This window comes from Xenopus tropicalis, chromosome 4, assembly GCF_000004195.4.
Source record: "Xenopus tropicalis strain Nigerian chromosome 4, UCB_Xtro_10.0, whole genome shotgun sequence".
In the NCBI taxonomy this organism is placed as follows: Eukaryota; Metazoa; Chordata; class Amphibia; order Anura; family Pipidae; genus Xenopus; species Xenopus tropicalis.
The window spans coordinates 147,669,551-147,689,653 of record NC_030680.2 but is presented as its reverse complement, the minus strand read 5'-3'; the positions used below and the strand labels follow the sequence as shown (position 1 = coordinate 147,689,653).

The 20,103-nt window shown below is 47.2% G+C and overlaps 1 protein-coding gene across 1 annotated transcript in view; it reads right to left on the bottom strand.

Annotated features, from left to right (window-relative positions):
• The window catches only part of c3orf67 (chromosome 3 open reading frame 67), a 157,930-nt gene that overhangs the window by 27,846 nt on the left and 109,981 nt on the right, over window positions 1-20,103 (bottom strand). Inside the window, exons 14-15 of the mRNA XM_002935046.5 lie at window positions 15,442-15,759; window positions 7,636-7,839 (exon numbers count right to left, since the gene is read on the bottom strand). Of these exons, the coding sequence (XP_002935092.3) occupies window positions 7,636-7,839; window positions 15,442-15,759 (522 nt within the window). The remainder of the gene's footprint in view (window positions 1-7,635; window positions 7,840-15,441; window positions 15,760-20,103) is intronic.

Genomic DNA, 20,103 nt, shown 5'->3' with positions numbered 1-20,103 from the left:
AACTGCGCCGATGCAGTTTAACACCTACGCTGAGAAATCCGCCCCTGTACCTGTAATGTAACATTTCCTCCTAATAAATTGCTATTTTTGCCAGCGAGTGTATCATCTTTAGCCGCTGAATAAAGGCCAAATGTCCCTCGGCGAGCGCCACGCTGCGACTCTGTTCCGTGCTATTAGCCAGCACTACACTTGGCCGGGGCCGTATGAGAGACAGGCCGAGTGCCAGGATATGAGGAATTAATTTGAGGGGATAAGCTGTCATGGATGCTGAGAAAGCGTGTGGTTTAATGGCAGCATGGCTTTGTTTGTACAGAGCTCGCTGTCTGTCACCAACCCCACATTCTGCTGATTGGTTTCACAATAAACTCAACTACCATTGACTGTAAAGTGAGCAGCTCCCATGCCGAACGCTTAGTCTGTATAAATGCTAATTACTGCATTGTCATCTGTCTCCTAATGGGTCTGCTTCAGCGGGAACTTGGCCCAAATCATCGTCGGGCTCGGCCGTATGCCCCGCAATGTTCCAAGCACTCTTAGGGGCCCAATAGCATATTTATTGGGGGGAGCAGAGCTCACAACTGCGGGGTGCCCTCCCCTGGCCCAGTGGGAGAAGGGTAGGTGCTGCCAGAGGGGATCGGGTCACATGTACACATGGGGGTCAAGGTTTTGTTTTGGGCCATGAAGTTGCACCCCAGCAGAAAGGCAACAGTCCGGACATGCAATCTATTATCTGTAAACCCATTATCCAGACACCCCTACATTCAGCAATGCCATTTTCTGCTAGGAGCTACCAGGATGCCCTGGTTGCTAAGGTAATTTAAACCTCAGCAACCAGATAGCTGCTGAAACTCCAAGCTGGAGAGATGCTGAAATAATTAAAAAACTACAAATAATAAAAAATGAAGACCAATTGCAAACGGTCTCAGAATATTACTCTCTTCATCATACTAAAGGTTCACTTGACCAGGCTAGGAATGCATGTAGAAGAGGGTTAAGTTTGGGGTATAGGGGAAGGGGGTAAAGGGTTAATAGTCCCTGCTTAATGGAGTCCAGGGCTGTCGGTGTGGGGTAAGAGGCAGTTGGTTAGGGGTACAATTAGGGGGGTAGAACTAGCTGCCTGAGATAAGACAGTACCATGTACATAATGGGGACTTAGCTGCATAAATCCATGTTGGTGACAAAGCAATCCTATTGGCTCAAATGTTTTCAGTAAGATTAAAGCAAAACACCCCCCAAAAAAAATTCTGTTTAATAGACCCCCTTCCTGTACTATTGCTAGATAATGCACACCCTGCATAGGTTTTATTATTATTATTATTATTATTATTTATATAGTGCCATCAATTTAGGGGTAAATTCTGCAGCATATTTGTTCCTATATGGGCCCTGTGCGGTGCTGAGGGCCCAACGACAAATAACATTAGACACAAAATGGTGCCAAAGTCCCGTATAATGGGTCCTGGGGCAAAATACAGCCATAAACATTTATACTAAAGATAATAATGAAATCAAACAGTAGGCTAAACTGACACCTGCTATGCACAGAATGGCCAATAGGTGGTGCTGTTGGTACAGCAATAAAACTCACTCCCTTTCTGTAAACTAAATAAATTTTTTTTTTCTCTCTTTTTCATTTTTTTTTTTCCCTTTCTTTCCATTTTTTGTGACAGTCGCCCTTTCTTTGTTGGGAACATTGTTATTTGGAGGGGGCGCCTTCCCCGTAGGGGGGGGATAGGGAAAGAGTCGCCATTATTACAGGTGATATTGCTGCTTTCAGAAAATATAATTTATAGATCTGCTCACTGAGCACTTTACTCAGCGGAGGCATTAGTCGCGGAGGGAACTTCCTGCTGGAAAAGCAGCCTCTTAACTGGCGGCCCAATGGCCCAATGGCCCAATGGCTAACCCTTTCACTGCCGCGCAAGCCCCTGGGAAACTGGATTTGCAAGAACGGAATTTAAATTACTTTGAAATCAGATCCAATGGGAACTGGAAAGTTGCTTAGAATTACAGATCTATACGGTTTTGGGGTAAAGTTCCCCTTTAAATATCTGGTTACTGATTTGGGCTCTGTTACCCTAACATTCCCCCCTCTTACAGATAATGGACTCAGGTTCCTACCAGCTGGGGATCCACTCACCCCCTTTACTACCAGCCTCATACTGAGCCCACATCCAACCGGGCCAGTTAGCAATTCATTTAGATACAAACTGCATGGCGGCACATAAACCAGTTCAGTCTGCAGCATGCACTTATATATTAATTGCTAATTAGCCATGCAGGGTGTGGGTTCAATATGTGGCCGGTAATAAAGGGGTGAGGTGGGAACCTTACTACCAGCAATGCAGCCAATCCCTGACACCCAGCAGCCCCCCCATACCAGCAATGCAGCCAATCCCTGACACCCAGCAGCCCCCCCATACCAGCAATGCAGCCAATCCCAGACACCCAGTAGCCCCCCATACCAGCAATGCAGCCAATCCCTGACACCCAGCAGCCCCCCATACCAGCAATGCAGCCAATCCCTGACCCCCAGTAGCCCCCCATACCAGCAATGCAGCCAATCCCTGACACCCAGCAGCCCCCCAGGCCCCCATACCAGCAATGCAGCCAATCCCTGACACCCAGTAGCCCCCCATACCAGCAATGCAGCCAATCCCTGACACCCAGCAGCCCCCCAGGCCCCCATACCAGCAATGCAGCCAATCCCTGACACCCAGTAGCCCCCCATACCAGCAATGCAGCCAATCCCTGACACCCAGTAACCCCCCATACCAGCAATGCAGCCAAACCCTGACACCCAGTAGCCCCCCCCATACCAGCAATGCAGCCAAACCCAGACACCCAGTAGCCCCCCATACCAGCAATGCAGCCAATCCCTGACACCCAGTAACCCCCCATACTAGCAATGCAGCCAAACCCAGACACCCAGTAGCCCCCCATACCAGCAATGCAGCCAATCCCTGACACCCAGTAGCCCCCCATACCAGCAATGCAGCCAAACCCTGACACCCAGTAGCCCCCCATACCAGCAATGCAGCCAATCCCTGACACCAGTAGCCCCCCATACTAGCAATGCAGCCAAACCCTGACACCCAGTAGCCCCCCATACCAGCAATGCAGCCAAACCCTGACACCCAGTAGCCCCCCATACCAGCAATGCAGCCAAACCCTGACACCCAGTAGCCCCCCATACCAGCAATGCAGCCAAACCCTGACACCCAGTAGCCCCCCATACTAGCAATGCAGCCAATCCCTGACACCCAGTAGCCCCCCATACTAGCAATGCAGCCAATCCCTGACACCCAGTAGCCCCCCATACCAGCAATGCAGCCAATCCCTGACACCCAGTAACCCCCCATACCAGCAATGCAGCCAAACCCTGACACCCAGTAGCCCCCCCCCATACCAGCAATGCAGCCAAACCCAGACACCCAGTAGCCCCCCATACCAGCAATGCAGCCAATCCCTGACACCCAGTAACCCCCCATACTAGCAATGCAGCCAAACCCAGACACCCAGTAGCCCCCCATACCAGCAATGCAGCCAATCCCTGACACCCAGTAGCCCCCCATACCAGCAATGCAGCCAAACCCTGACACCCAGTAGCCCCCCATACCAGCAATGCAGCCAATCCCTGACACCCAGTAGCCCCCCATACTAGCAATGCAGCCAAACCCTGACACCCAGTAGCCCCCCATACCAGCAATGCAGCCAAACCCTGACACCCAGTAGCCCCCATACCAGCAATGCAGCCAAACCCTGACACCCAGTAGCCCCCCATACCAGCAATGCAGCCAAACCCTGACACCCAGTAGCCCCCCATACTAGCAATGCAGCCAATCCCTGACACCCAGTAGCCCCCCATACTAGCAATGCAGCCAATCCCTGACACCCAGTAGCCCCCCATACCAGCAATGCAGCCAATCCCTGACACCCAGTAACCCCCCATACCAGCAATGCAGCCAAACCCTGACACCCAGTAGCCCCCCATACCAGCAATGCAGCCAATCCCTGACACCCAGTAGCCCCCCATACCAGCAATGCAGCCAAACCCTGACACCCAGTAGCCCCCCATACCAGCAATGCAGCCAATCCCTGACACCCAGTAGCCCCCCATACCAGCAATGCAGCCAAACCCTGACACCCAGTAGCCCCCCATACTAGCAATGCAGCCAATCCCTGACACCCAGTTACCCCCCCCATACCAGCAATGCAGCCAATCCCTGACACCCAGTAGCCCCCCATACCAGCAATGCAGCCAATCCCTGACACCAGTAGCCCCCCCATACCAGCAATGCAGCCAATCCCTGACACCCAGTAGCCCCCCATACCAGCAATGCAGCCAATCCCTGACACCCAGTAGCCCCCCCCATACCAGCAATGCAGCCAATCCCTGACACCCAGCAGCCCCCCCATACCAGCAATGCAGCCAATCCCTGACACCCAGTAGCCCCCCATACCAGCAATGCAGCCAATCCCTGACACCCAGTAGCCCCCCCATACCAGCAATGCAGCCAATCCCTGACACCCAGTTGCCCCCCCATACCAGCAATGCAGCCAATCCCTGACACCCAGTAGCCCCCCATACCAGCAATGCAGCCAATCCCTGACACCCAGTAGCCCCCCCCATACCAGCAATGCAGCCAATCCCTGACACCCAGTAGCCCCCCATACCAGCAATGCAGCCAATCCCTGACACCCAGTAGCCCCCCATACCAGCAATGCAGCCAATCCCTGACACCCAGTAGCCCCCCCCATACCAGCAATGCAGCCAATCCCTGACACCCAGTTGCCCCCCCATACCAGCAATACCAGTGGTAAGGATCCTATCTCCATATCTGGGCACCCAACACTATGTGGCACTAGTGGCCTAAGCGCCCAATGGAATGTCCTGTTGGGTGCCAGATATTCCTTATGGGCTGTAATGTGAGTGTTGGTGAAACAGTGGCTGAGATTAGTAGTGAGAATGTGGTTACTGAGTTTAATCACATAAATAAATAAATATGAGTGAGGAGTTGGCAGTTTCCCGGCTGGCAGTTTCCCGGCTGGCAGTTTCCCGGCTGGCAGTCCTACAGCAGGTTTGCTAGAGCCTCTCCGGGTTCCCATGTCAGGGGATATTTATTTACAGTGTGGGCATTAGAGAGTATGGGTGTTTAGCCGGAGAAGCTCGGCACGTACAGGTAATTATACATGAGATGACACTTTAGAGATGACATTTACAACAGAAGCCCAAGCAGAAATGTGTGAGAGAAAAACAAATCCCATTTCCAGGGACCGGACGAGATTATCAGGAGCTTTGTGACTTGGGCAGAAAGCGAATGGGAGAATGTGAATAACCCAACGGCTCTCAGTCGGGCAACACAGAAAGTTCCACTCAGTGCTATGGATTCCATCTTGTTAACTGGATCCATTGTTCCCTACTGTCCCCCCTGATGTTTCTGTCTTACTCTGTGGGTCCTTCTTGCCCTCCTGTCTCTCTGTTTCCCACATGTCTCCATCTTGCCCTACTGTCTCCAACCTTTCCTGCTGTCTCTATCTAGCCCTGCTTTATCCATCTTGTCTTGCTGTCTTTGTGTTCCCCTACTGTCTCCATCTTGCCCTACTGTCTCCATCTTGCCCTACTGTCTCCATCTTGTCCTACTGTCTCCATCTTGCCCTACTGTCACCATCTTGCCCTACTGTCTCCATCTTGTCCTACTGTCTCCATCTTGCCCTACTGTCTCCATCTTGCCCTACTGTCTCCATCTTGCCCTACTGTCTCCATCTTGCCCTACTGTCTCCATCTTGCCCTACTGTCTCCATCTTGCCCTACTGTCTCCATCTTGCCCTACTGTCTCCATCTTGCCCTGCTGTCTCCATCTTGCCCTGCTGTCTCCATCTTGTCCTACAGTCTCCATCTTGCCCTACTGTCTCCATCTTGTCCTACAGTCTCCATCTTGCCCTACTGTCTCCATCTTGCCCTGCTGTCTCCATCTTGTCCTACAGTCTCCATCTTGTCCTACTGTCACCATCTTGTCCTACAGTCTCCATCTTGCCCTACTGTCTCCATCTTGCCCTACTGTCTCCATCTTGCCCTACTGTCTCCATCTTGCCCTACTGTCTCCATCTTGTCCTACAGTCTCCATCTTGTCCTACTGTCTCCATCTTGCCCTACTGTCTCCATCTTGCCCTACTGTCTCCATCTTGCCCTACTGTCTCCATCTTGCCCTACTGTCTCCATCTTGCCCTACTGTCTCCATCTTGTCCTACAGTCTCCATCTTGCCCTACAGTCTCCATCTTGCCCTACTGTCTGATGGTGCTTGCCACCTCCTTGTGATTGGGGTAGAGGGGGCAGCAGGGGAGGGCAGGTAGGGATCGGGTCTGGGTGAGTGAGGCCCCTTTAGGTTTTTCCTGACGCCCCCCCGGCCCAGTCCGACCCTGCGAGTGCCTAATTACATAAGTTAAACGAGATCTTAAGACACAGCGATACTCAGCGGGGGCGTCAATAGAACTTATCTTTATCAAACTCCTGCGCCATAATGTTTATCCTGCCGAATGCTACAAAGGCAGAGAAATGAATGTTCCGCCGGAACAACAAGCCTGTGTGACAGAAGTATTGCCAGAAGGCTCCTCGGAACAGCTGCTCGCCCGGCTCCGCTAATGGCTTCTGATTCATCCTCCTTTCATCAAGGAACGGGAAACGGGAAAAGTTTAACGCCGGATACAAACGCGCGACGAGTTCTGGGCGCTTTTGCCGCGCGACATGAAGGGCCTGAGATCTATTATTTGCCTGCGAGGCGCCGTTTGTGCGCAAATCCCAGGACTTTATCTATTAATGTGGGGGCAGGGGAGGCTCCGATCAATTTGACACAATGGACTTTTATTTGCTTGGATTCCTATGAACGTGTTTATTTACGGGAATGAAGAATAAAGGGAGATATTTTCCATATAAAACCTTTAACAAAGTGGAGGCGATACTTTTTTTTTTGCAAAAAGGCGGGGAATACATAGGCCAATCCCCTAAGGTTCATTCAAATTAGTGATGTGCGGGTCGGGAAAAACTCAACCCACAGCCGTCCCAAACCCGCCCACTCCCAACCCTACCTGATCTGGCTCCTCCCCTCTATTGACCAGTGCCTATCCTGCCACACCGATGACATCACAAAGGGGGGCGGGGCAGGCACACGCCTACAAATTCAGACTTATTTGATGCAACTACAACTTTTTGACATGACCGTATCTTTTCCCTCATTCTGCAAATTTTTGCGAAAAGAATTAGCCAATGGCGAAATGTGGAATTCTGCAGCGAATACCTGCCTGGGGGGGGGGCTGCAGACCTAAGTGCTCCCCCGACAAAATGTAAACATAGCTTGATCACCCATTCAACTAATTTGCCCATGGGCAGTAACCCATCAAACTGTTGCATTCATTGGTCTACCCGCAGCTGGCTGAAAAAAGCCAATTGCTGATAGGTTGCTATGGGTTACTGCTCATGGGCAAATTTGCCCAGTGTTGATAGTTATATATATATATACATTTACTATATTACTTTGGGACCACAGGGTACTGAGACTGTTAGCCACATGAGGGCACATCTAGTCACGTGACCCAGTAGTGGCCCAGTAATCACTCTGCACACAACCTGGACTCACTGGTTTAATGGAGGCGCTCCAGCTCATTGTATCGTCGCTGCTCGTGCTCATACTGACTGTGCATTGGTCGATCTGAGAGCGGCTCAAACCGTGCAGCGTCCCGTCCTCTTCCAGCTCCTCATTCTGTTCCCTCTTCAGACTCGCCAGCATCTGCATCTCTGAGGCGCTCATGTCACTGGGCTGGAAATGTCTCCAATGGTCGTCCTAAAAAATACAATAACAATGTGCTTTAAAGGGGCGGGTCACCTTTGTATTATCAGCTTTTGTTTAGTATGATGTAGAGAGTAATATTCTGAGACAATTTGCAATTGGTCTTCATTTTTTATTATCTACTGTTTTTCAGTTATTTTGCTTGGAGTTTCAGTAGCTTTTTGGTTGCTGGTTCCAAATTACCTTAGCAACCAGGGAGTGGTTTGAATGAGAGGCTGATATATGAATAGGAGAGGGACTGAATAGAAAAATAAGTAATGAAAAGTAACAATAACAATAAAACTGGAGCCTCACAGAGCAATAGGGTTTGGCTGCCGGGGTCAGTGACCCCCATTTGAGTCACAAGAGAAAGGCAAATGATTAAAAATAAATAAATAATGGAGGCCAATTGAAATCTTGCTTAGAATTGGCCATTCTCTAACACAGTAAAAGTTAAACGGACACTGCCATGGTGTTTATGGGGCACTTTTTATCTCTAAATGACACTGTTACACAGCAAATAATTCCCTCTGCCATTTAACCTTTTATTCTTCAACCAACAAATGTATTTGTAGCTGTAATATTGGCGTGTAGGCGCCATCTCAGTGCCTTGTGCCTGAGTCTGAGCTTTCAGCCAGCGCTACACATTAGAACTGCTTTCAACTAACCTATTGTTTCTCCTACTCCCATGTAACTGGAGGAGTCCCAAGCCGGACTTGGATTTCTTACTATTGAGTGCTATTCTGATACCTGCTGGGAGCTGCTATCTTGCTCCCTTCCCATTGTTCTGCTGATTGGCTGCTGGGGGTGAGGGGGGGGGGGGGTATCACTCCAACTTGCAGCGCAGCAGTAAAGTGTGCCTGAGTCTGAGCTTTCAGCCAGCGCTACACATTAGAACTGCTTTCAGCTAACCTATTGTTTCTCCTACTCCCATGTAACTGGAGGAGTCCCAAGCCGGACTTGGATTTCTTACTATTGAGTGCTATTCTGATACCTGCTGGGAGCAGCTATCGTGCTCCCTTCCCATTGTTCTGCTGATTGGCTGCTGGGGGTGAGGGGGGGGGGGTATCACTCCAACTTGCAGCGCAGCAGTAAAGTGTGCCTGAGTCTGAGCTTTCAGCCAGCGCTACACATTAGAACTGCTTTCAGCTAACCTATTGTTTCTCCTACTCCCATGTAACTGGAGGAGTCCCAAGCCGGACTTGGATTTCTTACTATTGAGTGCTATTCTGAAAAGGACAGCAAAATGCCAATGATCGGGGGCCGTTTGGGAGACGGGCCCTCGGAAGCCCGCCACTTGTTCAGCGCCGCTCGCAATGAAGAAAGATCATCCCTGCGTCGTTACTTTATATCTCGCCGCTTTATTCAGCTTTAATGTTTCAACAGCTCCATTTTTCACACATTTCTAACATTGTTCCAAGCGTCGGGTTGGGGGAGATTTATACAGTTCTATTATAGACTAAATATAACTCAGCAGCCAGGCTGTGAGACTGGGGGGGCAGAGGAATATGAATAAGCTGGGAGGAGATGTCTGCAATAAAATGAATCACTTTTTAGTCTGTGAGAAAGATACAGAGAGGCCACAAACGACTGTATATTTGCCTGCAACTTGCTCTGCTGCATAAATAATGTGCAAACGGGTTGGGATATTCCATTTAACAAAACCTGGCGCTGCCTCTGCCAGTCCCATTCCTGATTCCTCATACGTCTCCTGTTATTATATCATTACTCTCTGTTAGCTTCCTGTTGGGTTACATTTGGAAACCCCCCACTGTAATTTATAAGACTGTAAGAAGCCACCAAAAGTTCCATGACCATATAAGGGAACGAGGCTACAGGTCACATAATTCTGTGTATAGGGTACATTATCCCTTATAATACCCCTCAGTGACTGCTAATATCCTTATCATTTACAGTAGGGGGTACATTATCCCTTATAATACATGAGTGATACTCAGAGTTCCCTGTATAACTCAGCCTGCAGCCTTGTGCCTTTATATGGGGGGCACAGAACCCCTCAGTGACTGCTAATATCCTTATCATTTACAGTAGGGGGTACATTACCCCTTATAATACATGAGTGATACTCAGAGTTCCCTGTATAACTCAGCCTGCAGCCTTGTGCCTTTATATGGGCACAGAACCCCTCAGTGACTGCTAATATCCTTATCATTTACAGTAGGGGGTACATTATCCCTTATAATACATGAGTGATACTCAGAGTTCCCTGTATAACTCAGCCTGCAGCCTTGTGCCTTTATATGGGGGCACAGAACCCCTCAGTGACTGCTAATATCCTTATCATTTACAGTAGGGGGTACATTATCCCTTATAATACATGAGTGATACTCAGAGTTCCCTGTATAACTCAGCCTGCAGCCTTGTGCCTTTATATGGGGGGCACAGAACCCCTCAGTGACTGCTAATATCCTTATCATTTACAGTAGGGGGTACATTATCCCTTATAATACATGAGTGATACTCAGAGTTCCCTGTATAACTCAGCCTGCAGCCTTGTGCCTTTATATGGGCACAGAACCCCTCAGTGACTGCTAATATCCTTATCATTTACAGTAGGGGGTACATTATCCCTTATAATACATGAGTGATACTCAGAGTTCCCTGTATAACTCAGCCTGCAGCCTTGTGCCTTTATATGGGGGGCACAGAACCCCTCAGTGACTGCTAATATCCTTATCATTTACAGTGGGGGGTACATAATTAACCAGTATCTCTTCTATCACTGCTGTCACTATGAAGCTGTGTACATCACCGTACTACTAATAAGCTGCAGCCTGTAATGAGTAATTAGCACGCTCTTTTACCTTCTTGTGTGGATCCCGCTGTAGGAGTTAAGGTACAAGTGCCAAGAGAATGTGCCTTTATACATATTCAGGTTACAGGGCTCTGGCAGCAGTTGCAGCACTAATGAGTGAGGCGCTGAGGCCCCTGTATATATAAATAGCGAGAGACATATAATATATATATATTTATTCTGCTCGTAAAAAATAAATTAAACTTTTGCTACAAAGACAAATCCGGTTACAAAACGCTTGCAGTTTGGGGGTGAAGATAACGATATCCCTATTATTGCAGTTTGGGGATGAAGAGAACGATACCCCTATTATTGCAGTTTGGGGGTGAAGATAACGATATCCCTATTATTGCAGTTTGGGGGTGAAGATAACGATATCCCTATTATTGCAGTTTGGGGGTGAAGATAACGATATCCCTATTATTGCAGTTTGGGGGTGAAGATAACGATACCCCTATTATTGCAGTTTGGGGATGAAGATAACGATACCCCTATTATTGCAGTTTGGGGATGAAGATAACGATATCCCTATTATTGCAGTTTGGGGGTGAAGAGAACGATACCCCTATTATTGCAGTTTGGGGGTGAAGATAACGATATCCCTATTATTGCAGTTTGGGGGTGAAGATAACGATATCCCTATTATTGCAGTTTGGGGGTGAAGATAACGATACCCCTATTATTGCAGTTTGGGGATGAAGATAACGATACCCCTATTATTGCAGTTTGGGGATGAAGATAACGATATCCCTATTATTGCAGTTTGGGGGTGAAGAGAACGATACCCCTATTATTGCAGTTTGGGGGTGAAGATAACGATATCCCTATTATTGCAGTTTGGGGGTGAAGATAACGATACCCCTATTATTGCAGTTTGGGGGTGAAGAGAACGATACCCCTATTATTGCAGTTTGGGGGTGAAGATAACGATATCCCTATTATTGCAGTTTGGGGGTGAAGATAACGATACCCCTATTATTGCAGTTTGGGGGTGAAGAGAACGATACCCCTATTATTGCAGTTTGGGGGTGAAGATAACGATACCCCTATTATTGCAGTTTGGGGGTGAAGATAACGATATCCCTATTATTGCAGTTTGGGGGTGAAGATAACGATACCCCTATTATTGCAGTTTGGGGGTGAAGATAACGATACCCCTATTATTGCAGTTTGGGGGTGAAGATAACGATATCCCTATTATTGCAGTTTGGGGGTGAAGAGAACGATACCCCTATTATTGCAGTTTGGGGGTGAAGATAACGATATCCCTATTATTGCAGTTTGGGGGTGAAGATAACGATATCCCTATAACTGCAGTTTGGGGGTGAAGATAACGATATCCCTATTACTGCAGTTTGGGGGTGAAGATAACGATATCCCTATTACTGCAGTTTGGGGGTGAAGATAACGATACCCCTATTATTGCAGTTTGGGGGTGAAGATAACGATATCCCTATTATTGCAGTTTGGGGGTGAAGATAACGATATCCCTATTATTGCAGTTTGGGGGTGAAGATAACGATATCCCTATTATTGCAGTTTGGGGGTGAAGATAACGATATCCCTATTATTGCAGTTTGGGGGTGAAGATAACGATATCCCTATTATTGCAGTTTGGGGGTGAAGATAACGATATCCCTATTATTGCCCCCGCTCCAGTGATTAATGGCGAGTGATTAGGCTGCGGCCGTACGAGTACGAGGGGTTTAATTACGGGAGGATCGGCGCGGCGGGAATATTACCCAAATGGTGACACTTTGTTTTTTAATTAAAAATCAGTTTAATAAAGAGATGGGGGATTAAAGCCCAGCGAGCAGAGAGACCCCTAGGGGTTTACACAAGCGGTTTCAGGGGGCGTTTGGGGATCAGCGCAGGGCTATAAACGCTGTGCCTCTCACTGTGCCACTTCAGCTTCTTCTATGAGAGGCCACGCCCAGTAGAGTGCTAGCTTTTTGCTTCCCAAGAGCATCGCGGTCATCATGCAGCTCAGCAAGTTCATGTTACATCTGCAGGAACAGCCTGAAATTCGCCTGCCTAAGAACTCCGGGCAGGGAGGCGGAGCGTGACGTCTCGGGGGCGGGTTGACCCGTCAAAGGGGTGGGGCTATGACGCCGCATCAATCTTCGAGATCCTGTCTGGTTTCCCAAAATCGGGCTGTCCGGGTCAAAACTGGTCAGGTGGCAACCTAATGTCTGAGGCTGCTGCCTCCGGGCCCCCCACTCCCGCTCAAGAGACCCCGCCCCCACTCCCGCTCAGGAGACCCCGCCCCCCCACTCCCACTCAGGAGACCCCGCCCCCCCACTCCCACTCAGGAGACCCCGTCCCCCACTCCCGCTCAGGAGACCCCGCCCCCCACTCACGCACCCAGACTTACCTTGACATGATCATGGTGGGGGGGAGAGCGCTGAGGGCCAACATATCCCGCAGCGCTGTACAATGAGTGGGTTTATACAATGGACATACAGAGTAACATATAAAGCAATCAGTAACCGATACAAAGGGTGGAGAGGCCCTGCCCAGAAGAGCTGACAGTCTATAAGGACAGGGGGTTGAGACACATAGGGGCTGATTTACTAACCCACGAATCCGACCCGAATTGGAAAAGTTCCGACTTGAAAACGAACATTTTGCGACTTTTTCGTATTTGTTGCGATTTTTTCGGCTTCTTTACGAATTTTTCGTTACCAATACGATTTTTGCGTAAAAACGCGAGTTTTTCGTAGCCATTACGAAAGTTGCGTAAAAAGTTGCGCATTTTTCGTAGCGTTAAAACGTACGCGAAAAGTTGCGCATTTTTCATAGCGTTAAAACTTAAAAGGTGCAAAGTTTCGCGTAAGTTTTAACGGTACGAAAAAAGCGCAACTTTTTGCACAAGTTTTAACGCTACGAAAAATCGCCAGATTTTACGCAACTTTCGTGATGGCTACGAAAAACTCGCGTTTTTACGCAAAAATCGTATTGGTAACGAAAAATTCGTAAAGAAGCCGAAAAATCGCAAAAAATACTAAAAAATCGCAAAATACCGATCATTACGAAAAAAACGCAATCGGACTCATTTCGACCCGTTCGTGGGTAAGTAAATCAGCCCCATAGAGTGGGAATGGGAAAGATCAGTATTACGCAGCGTAAGGGATGTGGCACATAATGAAGTTAAATTGGGCAAATTCGCGGCTATTATCGGTTATTATTATTATCGGTTATTTCTGGCATTATAATGATTTCATTGGGTTTCCGGCGCCGGGCAGGGGCGGTTCTGACGGAGCTCAGACAAACGGAGCAGGAAATTCTGTCTCAGTCTTTACTTGGCGGAACCTTTTTAACTTTCTATTTCTCCCTCTGTGGGGAAGGAAAACAAAGCGCGGGGATAACTGAGCCAAGGTCTCCGGGGGGAAAGAGAAACTGAACGGAATCAATTCCCTCTCACCGTGGGGAAAACAAACCTGCGCGGATCGATACATTGGAAGAAGGTCTCTTATTTATACCCCCTACCCCGGCCGTTCCATTGTTTCCCAAGAGCCGGCCCCTGCCTCTCCCACTGGGGGGAAGCTCAGCTCAGAAGTGCATGGGATTTAGAAAGAACCAGATATTTATCCCATATATATTGTGATGAACCGTCTATGGATAGACATTGACTTATTCTATATGTTCTTATTATTTAAAACATGGGAACATATACACCAAATGTCCAATGGGATACTGGGAATTCCTGCAATCAAGGCTATAGCCAAATACAGGGGGCTGTTCCTGCTGAATTGTGCTTAGTACAGGGGAATCCCTATGTGCCATAGTTTTATGGTATCTCTCTGTACAGGCTATGGGCAAACTTAGGGGGCTGTTCCTGCTGAATTGTGCTTAGTACAGGGGAATCCCTATGTTGCCACAGTTTTATGGTATCTCTCTGTACAGGCTATGAGCAAACTTAGGGGGCTGTTCCTGCTGAATTGTGCTTAGTACAGGGGAATCCCTATGTGCCATAGTTTTATGGTATCTCTCTGTACAGGCTATGAGCAAACTTAGGGGGTTGTTCCTGCTGAATTGTGCTTAGTACAGGGGAATCCCTATGTGCCATAGTTTTATGGTATCTCTCTGTACAGGCTATGGGCAAACTTAGGGGGCTGTTCCTGCTGAATTGTGCTTAGTACAGGGGAATCCCTATGTGCCATAGTTTTATGGTATCTCTCTGTACAGGCTATGGGCAAACTTAGGGGGGTGTTCCTGCTGAATTGTGCTTAGTACAGGGGAATCCCTATGTGCCATATTTTTATGGTATCTCTCTGTACAGGCTATGAGCAAACTTAGGGGGCTGTTCCTGCTGAATTGTGCTTAGTACAGGGGAATCCCTATGTGCCATAGTTTTATGGTATCTCTCTGTACAGGCTATGGGCAAACTTAGGGGGCTGTTCCTGCTGAATTGTGCTTAGTACAGGGGAATCCCTATGTGCCATAGTTTTATGGTATCTCTCTGTACAGGCTATGGGCAAACTTAGGGGGCTGTTCCTGCTGAATTGTGCTTAGTACAGGGGAATCCCTATGTGCCATAGTTTTATGGTATCTCTCTGTACAGGCTATGGGCAAACTTAGGGGGCTGTTCCTGCTGAATTGTGCTTAGTACAGGGGAATCCCTATGTGCCATAGTTTTATGGTATCTCTCTGTACAGGCTATGGGCAAACTTAGGGGGCTGTTCCTGCTGAATTGTGCTTAGTATTAGAAATTATCTCCAGAATTCTATTCTCTATAAAAATACAAAGTTAATTGTATACAATATTACCCAGGATGCAGTGCAGGTTTCAGGAGTACTTACAGGTACATTGCTCGTTAGCCTTTGATCCCCCTTGGGGATTTCCCTTAGAGATTTCCTGCTCAGAGACATCCTCGCCGATCGCTCTGGTCGGACTCTGGAACTGACTGGATGCTCTCTGTTGGTTTCCGCTCTGCTTTCCGTGGGAGACAGACTGCGAGTGGGAATGGGGTTCTGCTGGAACCCCCCTGTTCCTTCGTTCCTACAGACTCCGGCTGATTTACTGTCCCTGCAGACACTCACGGACTGGGGAGATTCCAGTAAGCGCGTATTGGCTTGGCTTGTGTTGGGGCTGGAACTCAACTGGGAGCCTGTGCTTTCCTGTGTGAGAGACAAACAGTGACTACTTTAAATGGAATCCTAAAGGGGAACTGCACCCAAATACAACTTATTGAAAAGTAAACAGAATTTCAAGCAACTTTGTAAGATACATCAATTAAAAAATATGCAGCCTTTTCATGGTTTCTAATGTAATAATAAGGTTTGGAACAGTTCCCTAAGCCCCGCCCCTGTTCCCTAAACCCCGCCCCCTGTTCCCTAAGCCCCACCCTCTGTTCCCCTGCTGATCCAGCTGACTACTTTGTGGCTCACATAACAGTAGTCGCCTGTCCCTCAGCCTTCAGCCTGCCTCCTCCCAATCCCACAATCCCCTGCTGCACACGTGGTGCCAATAAGGAAAGGAACATCCCAGTGCAATGCATTGTGGGTTATGTAGTTCCTGCATGCTGCCTGTAAGCTGTGGGGAAGTTGTTACAATGTGTAACATCAGTGTTTTAGTCCCTCCTCCCCTGCCAGGATTTCAAATGATGCAGAGAGAGTAGAACTGTTTTGCAGCTGGATTTCAGCCTATAAACATGGGATTTATTCCTACTGTTTGAAGGAACAGATTACAGGGATAGGGGTATTAGGGGTTTCTACAAAGCCCAGTGACAGGCTGCCCGGGGCTCAGAGACAGTTGCAGATGGTCACTTTGCACATAGCGGCACTGAGCCATTGGAAGCTCCATTAGGATTTCTAGCGGCACAGACGGCGGCGGCGGGGAACCTGCGCGCACACTAATGATGTTTCATTGGCTCCTGTATTTAAATTCAATCAATTATTCTTCCTAACCTTTCACCCCGCGGGGCAGATCATACATTATGTAGGGCAAATTGAGATTTTCAAGCGCTATTAGGTATGTAATAAGTCTCTGTGCCGCCGGCAGCCGCGAATAGCAAGTGGTCAGATCCTACGGCCGGTCTGTGTATAGGGAAATAGCATCTCTCTCATAGATAGAATGTTCTACCCAATCAGCTTTAAACCCCCCCCCCCCACTCTCAGAAATCTACTTTTTATGGAATTAGGGAATTTTTCTGTACAATTTTGTCATTAAGGGAGGTATATAGAAATCATCTTCCTGATTGGCTGGAACCAGCGTTCAACATGAGTCCCTCCAATAGGGATAATGCTTGGAAAGTGTTCTGCCTGTTATATACAAATGTACAAAATTATTTACAGTTATTTATTATATAGGTATGGGATCTGTTATCCAGAAACTCATTATCCAGAAAACAGGAAGGCCGTCTCCCATAGACTCCATTTTAATCAAGTAATTCCTTTTTCTCTGTAATAATAAAACAGTACCTGTACTTGATCCCAACTAAGATATAATTACCCCTTATTGGGGCAGAACAGCCCTATTGGGTTTATTTCATGGTTAAATGATTCCCTTTTCTCTGTAATAATAAAACAGTACCTGTACTTGATCCCAACTAAGATATAAATACCCCTTATTGGGGCAGAACAGCCCTATTGGGTTTATTTCATGGTTAAATGATTCCCTTTTCTCTGTAATAATAAAACAGTACCTGTACTTGATCCCAACTAAGATATAAATACCCCTTATTGGGGCAGAACAGCCCTATTGGGTTTATTTAATGGTTAAATGATTCCCTTTTTCTCTGTAATAATAAAACAATACCTGTACTTGATCCCAACTAAGATATAATTACCCCTTATTGGGGGCAGAACAGCCCTATTGGGTTTATTTAATGGTTAAATGATTCCCTTTTCTCTGTAATAATAAAACAGTACCTGTACTTGATCCCAACTAAGATATAAATACCCCTTATTGGGGCAGAACAGCCCTATTGGGTTTATTTAATGGTTAAATGATTCCCTTTTTCTCTGTAATAATAAAACAATACCTGTACTTGATCCCAACTAAGATATAATTACCCCTTATTGGGGGCAGAACAGCCCTATTGGGTTTATTTAATGGTTAAATGATTCCCTTTTCTCTGTAATAATAAAACAGTACCTGTACTTGATCCCAACTAAGATATAATTACCCCTTATTGGGGCAGAACAGCCCTATTGGGTTTATTTCATGGTTAAATGATTCCCTTTTCTCTGTAATAATAAAACAGTACCTGTACTTGATCCCAACTAAGATATAATTACCCCTTATTGGGGGCAGAACAGCCCTATTGGGTTTATTTCATGGTTAAATGATTCCCTTTTCTCTGTAATAATAAAACAGTACCTGTACTTGATCCCAACTAAGATATAATTACCCCTTATTGGGCAGAACAGCCCTATTGGGTTTATTTCATGGTTAAATGATTCCCTTTTCTCTGTAATAATAAAACAGTACCTGTACTTGATCCCAACTAAGATATAATTACCCCTTATTGGGGCAGAACAGCCCTATTGGGTTTATTTAATGGTTAAATGATTCCCTTTTCTCTGTAATAATAAAACAGTACCTGTACTTGATCCCAACTAAGATATAATTACCCCTTATTGGGGCAGAACAGCCCTATTGGGTTTAATTACTGTTTAACATATCTACAAAAACCCAGGTTCTGAGCATTCTGGATAACAGGTCCCATACCTATACTAGACAGTACAAAGCAGTACCCATGAATGAGTTGATCTGCCATATAATCCCACCTCCTTTGTTACTCAGAGCCAATAAGGGAAGAGCAGATGCTCATTCAGTTAAATCCTCTGTATAATGAACTCCTCATTATCCGTAAGCCAGAGACACAGGCAGCCGGACTGCACAGTCTAAACAAAAACCGTTCTGAACTACTTAATGAATAGAAGTCCTGTTTATTAGCAGAGTTGTATCCCCCGTTAATATACACTCAAATAGACAGTGTAGTATGATGGCTAAGGCTGGACTGGCCAATAAGAACACCAGGAGACCCCCATGTGATTCCATTGGTCCTTCCAATAGCTCCTCCTTTTGGCCACTGTATGAGTTGCAAAGATCTCCTATACTTCCCGGCCAATTACAGTAACGTTTCCAACACCCGGAGAAGTGGTTTCATTGGTCAGTCCAACCTCTAGCTCCCCCTTGTGGTTACAGCATTACTGCATGCCACAGGAGAGTGAGGATGGGTTCCTAGTACTCCAAGGTGCCCTCCATGCCCAGAGTTGGTCGGCTAAAGTGCCCAAAGGAATCAGTTCATTTTTGGCCAATGAGGCTACAGAATAGTTATTAGAAGGGCCAATAAAACGCACTGCGGCACAATGTACCCCCCCGTGCCATATTGCACGGCTCAACTTGGCCAAGCACCGTAATCTCATTTTTACATTTACTGTAACCGCCGTCGCTTGATTAAGTTTATGCAAGGGATAAAGGTTGTTTGCCAAACGCATAAAAATTTGTGACCGTTAAGAAAAAACTGCGCACAAATCAAATCTTCTGATGAAAGACACGAAGGTTACTGGGCAGGATGAGAGGCCCCGGCGTTACTAGTGGGACTGCGGCACGAGACATCTGCCTCTGATAGGAGTGAGGTCTCTTTTCTGATTTTGGTAAAGTGACACTGCTCAGGGCAAAGTGAGGGCACCCATGCAAAGTGCAACATATGGGCCAAGCACCCTGTTTCTTGAAGGTGTAGCTCCTAGCTAGGGAGCCTTTGATTGTCTCAGGGTGCTTTGGGGTTATACTTAAACGGCATCAGGTTGGAAAACAATCATATGAGATGTTACTGTCAACATCCTTCCCTACTGGTGCAATCTTGTCCTACTGCCTCCATCTTGTCCTACTGCCTCCATCTTGTCCTTCTGTCAACACCTTGCTTCCATCTTGCCCTACTGTTTCCATCTTGTCCTACTGTTTCCATTTTGTCCTACTGTCTCCACCTTGTCCTACTGTCTCCATCTTGTCCTACTGCCTCCATCTTGTCCTACTGCCTCCATCTTGTCCTTCTGTCATCACCTTGCCTCCATCTTGCTCTACTGATTCAATTTTGTCCTACTACCCCCATCTTGCCCTACTGTCTCCATCTTGTCCTACTGCCTCCATCTTGTCCTACTGCCTCCATCTTGTCCATCTGTCATCACCTTGCCTCCATCTTGCTCTACTGATTCAATTTTGTCCTACTACCCCCATCTTGCCCTACTGTCTCCATCTTGTCCTACTGCCTCCATCTTGCCCTACTGTCTCCATCTTGTCCTACTGCCTCCATCTTGCCCTACTGTCTCCATCTTGCCCTACTGTCTCCATCTTGTCCTACTGTCTACATCTTGTCTTACTGTCACTATCTTACCATAATGTCTCCATCTTGTCCTACTGTCATCATCCATCTTGCCCTTCTGCCTCCATCTTGTCCTACTGCCTCCATCTTGTCCTACTGACTCCATCTTGTCCTACTGTCTCCATCTTGCCCT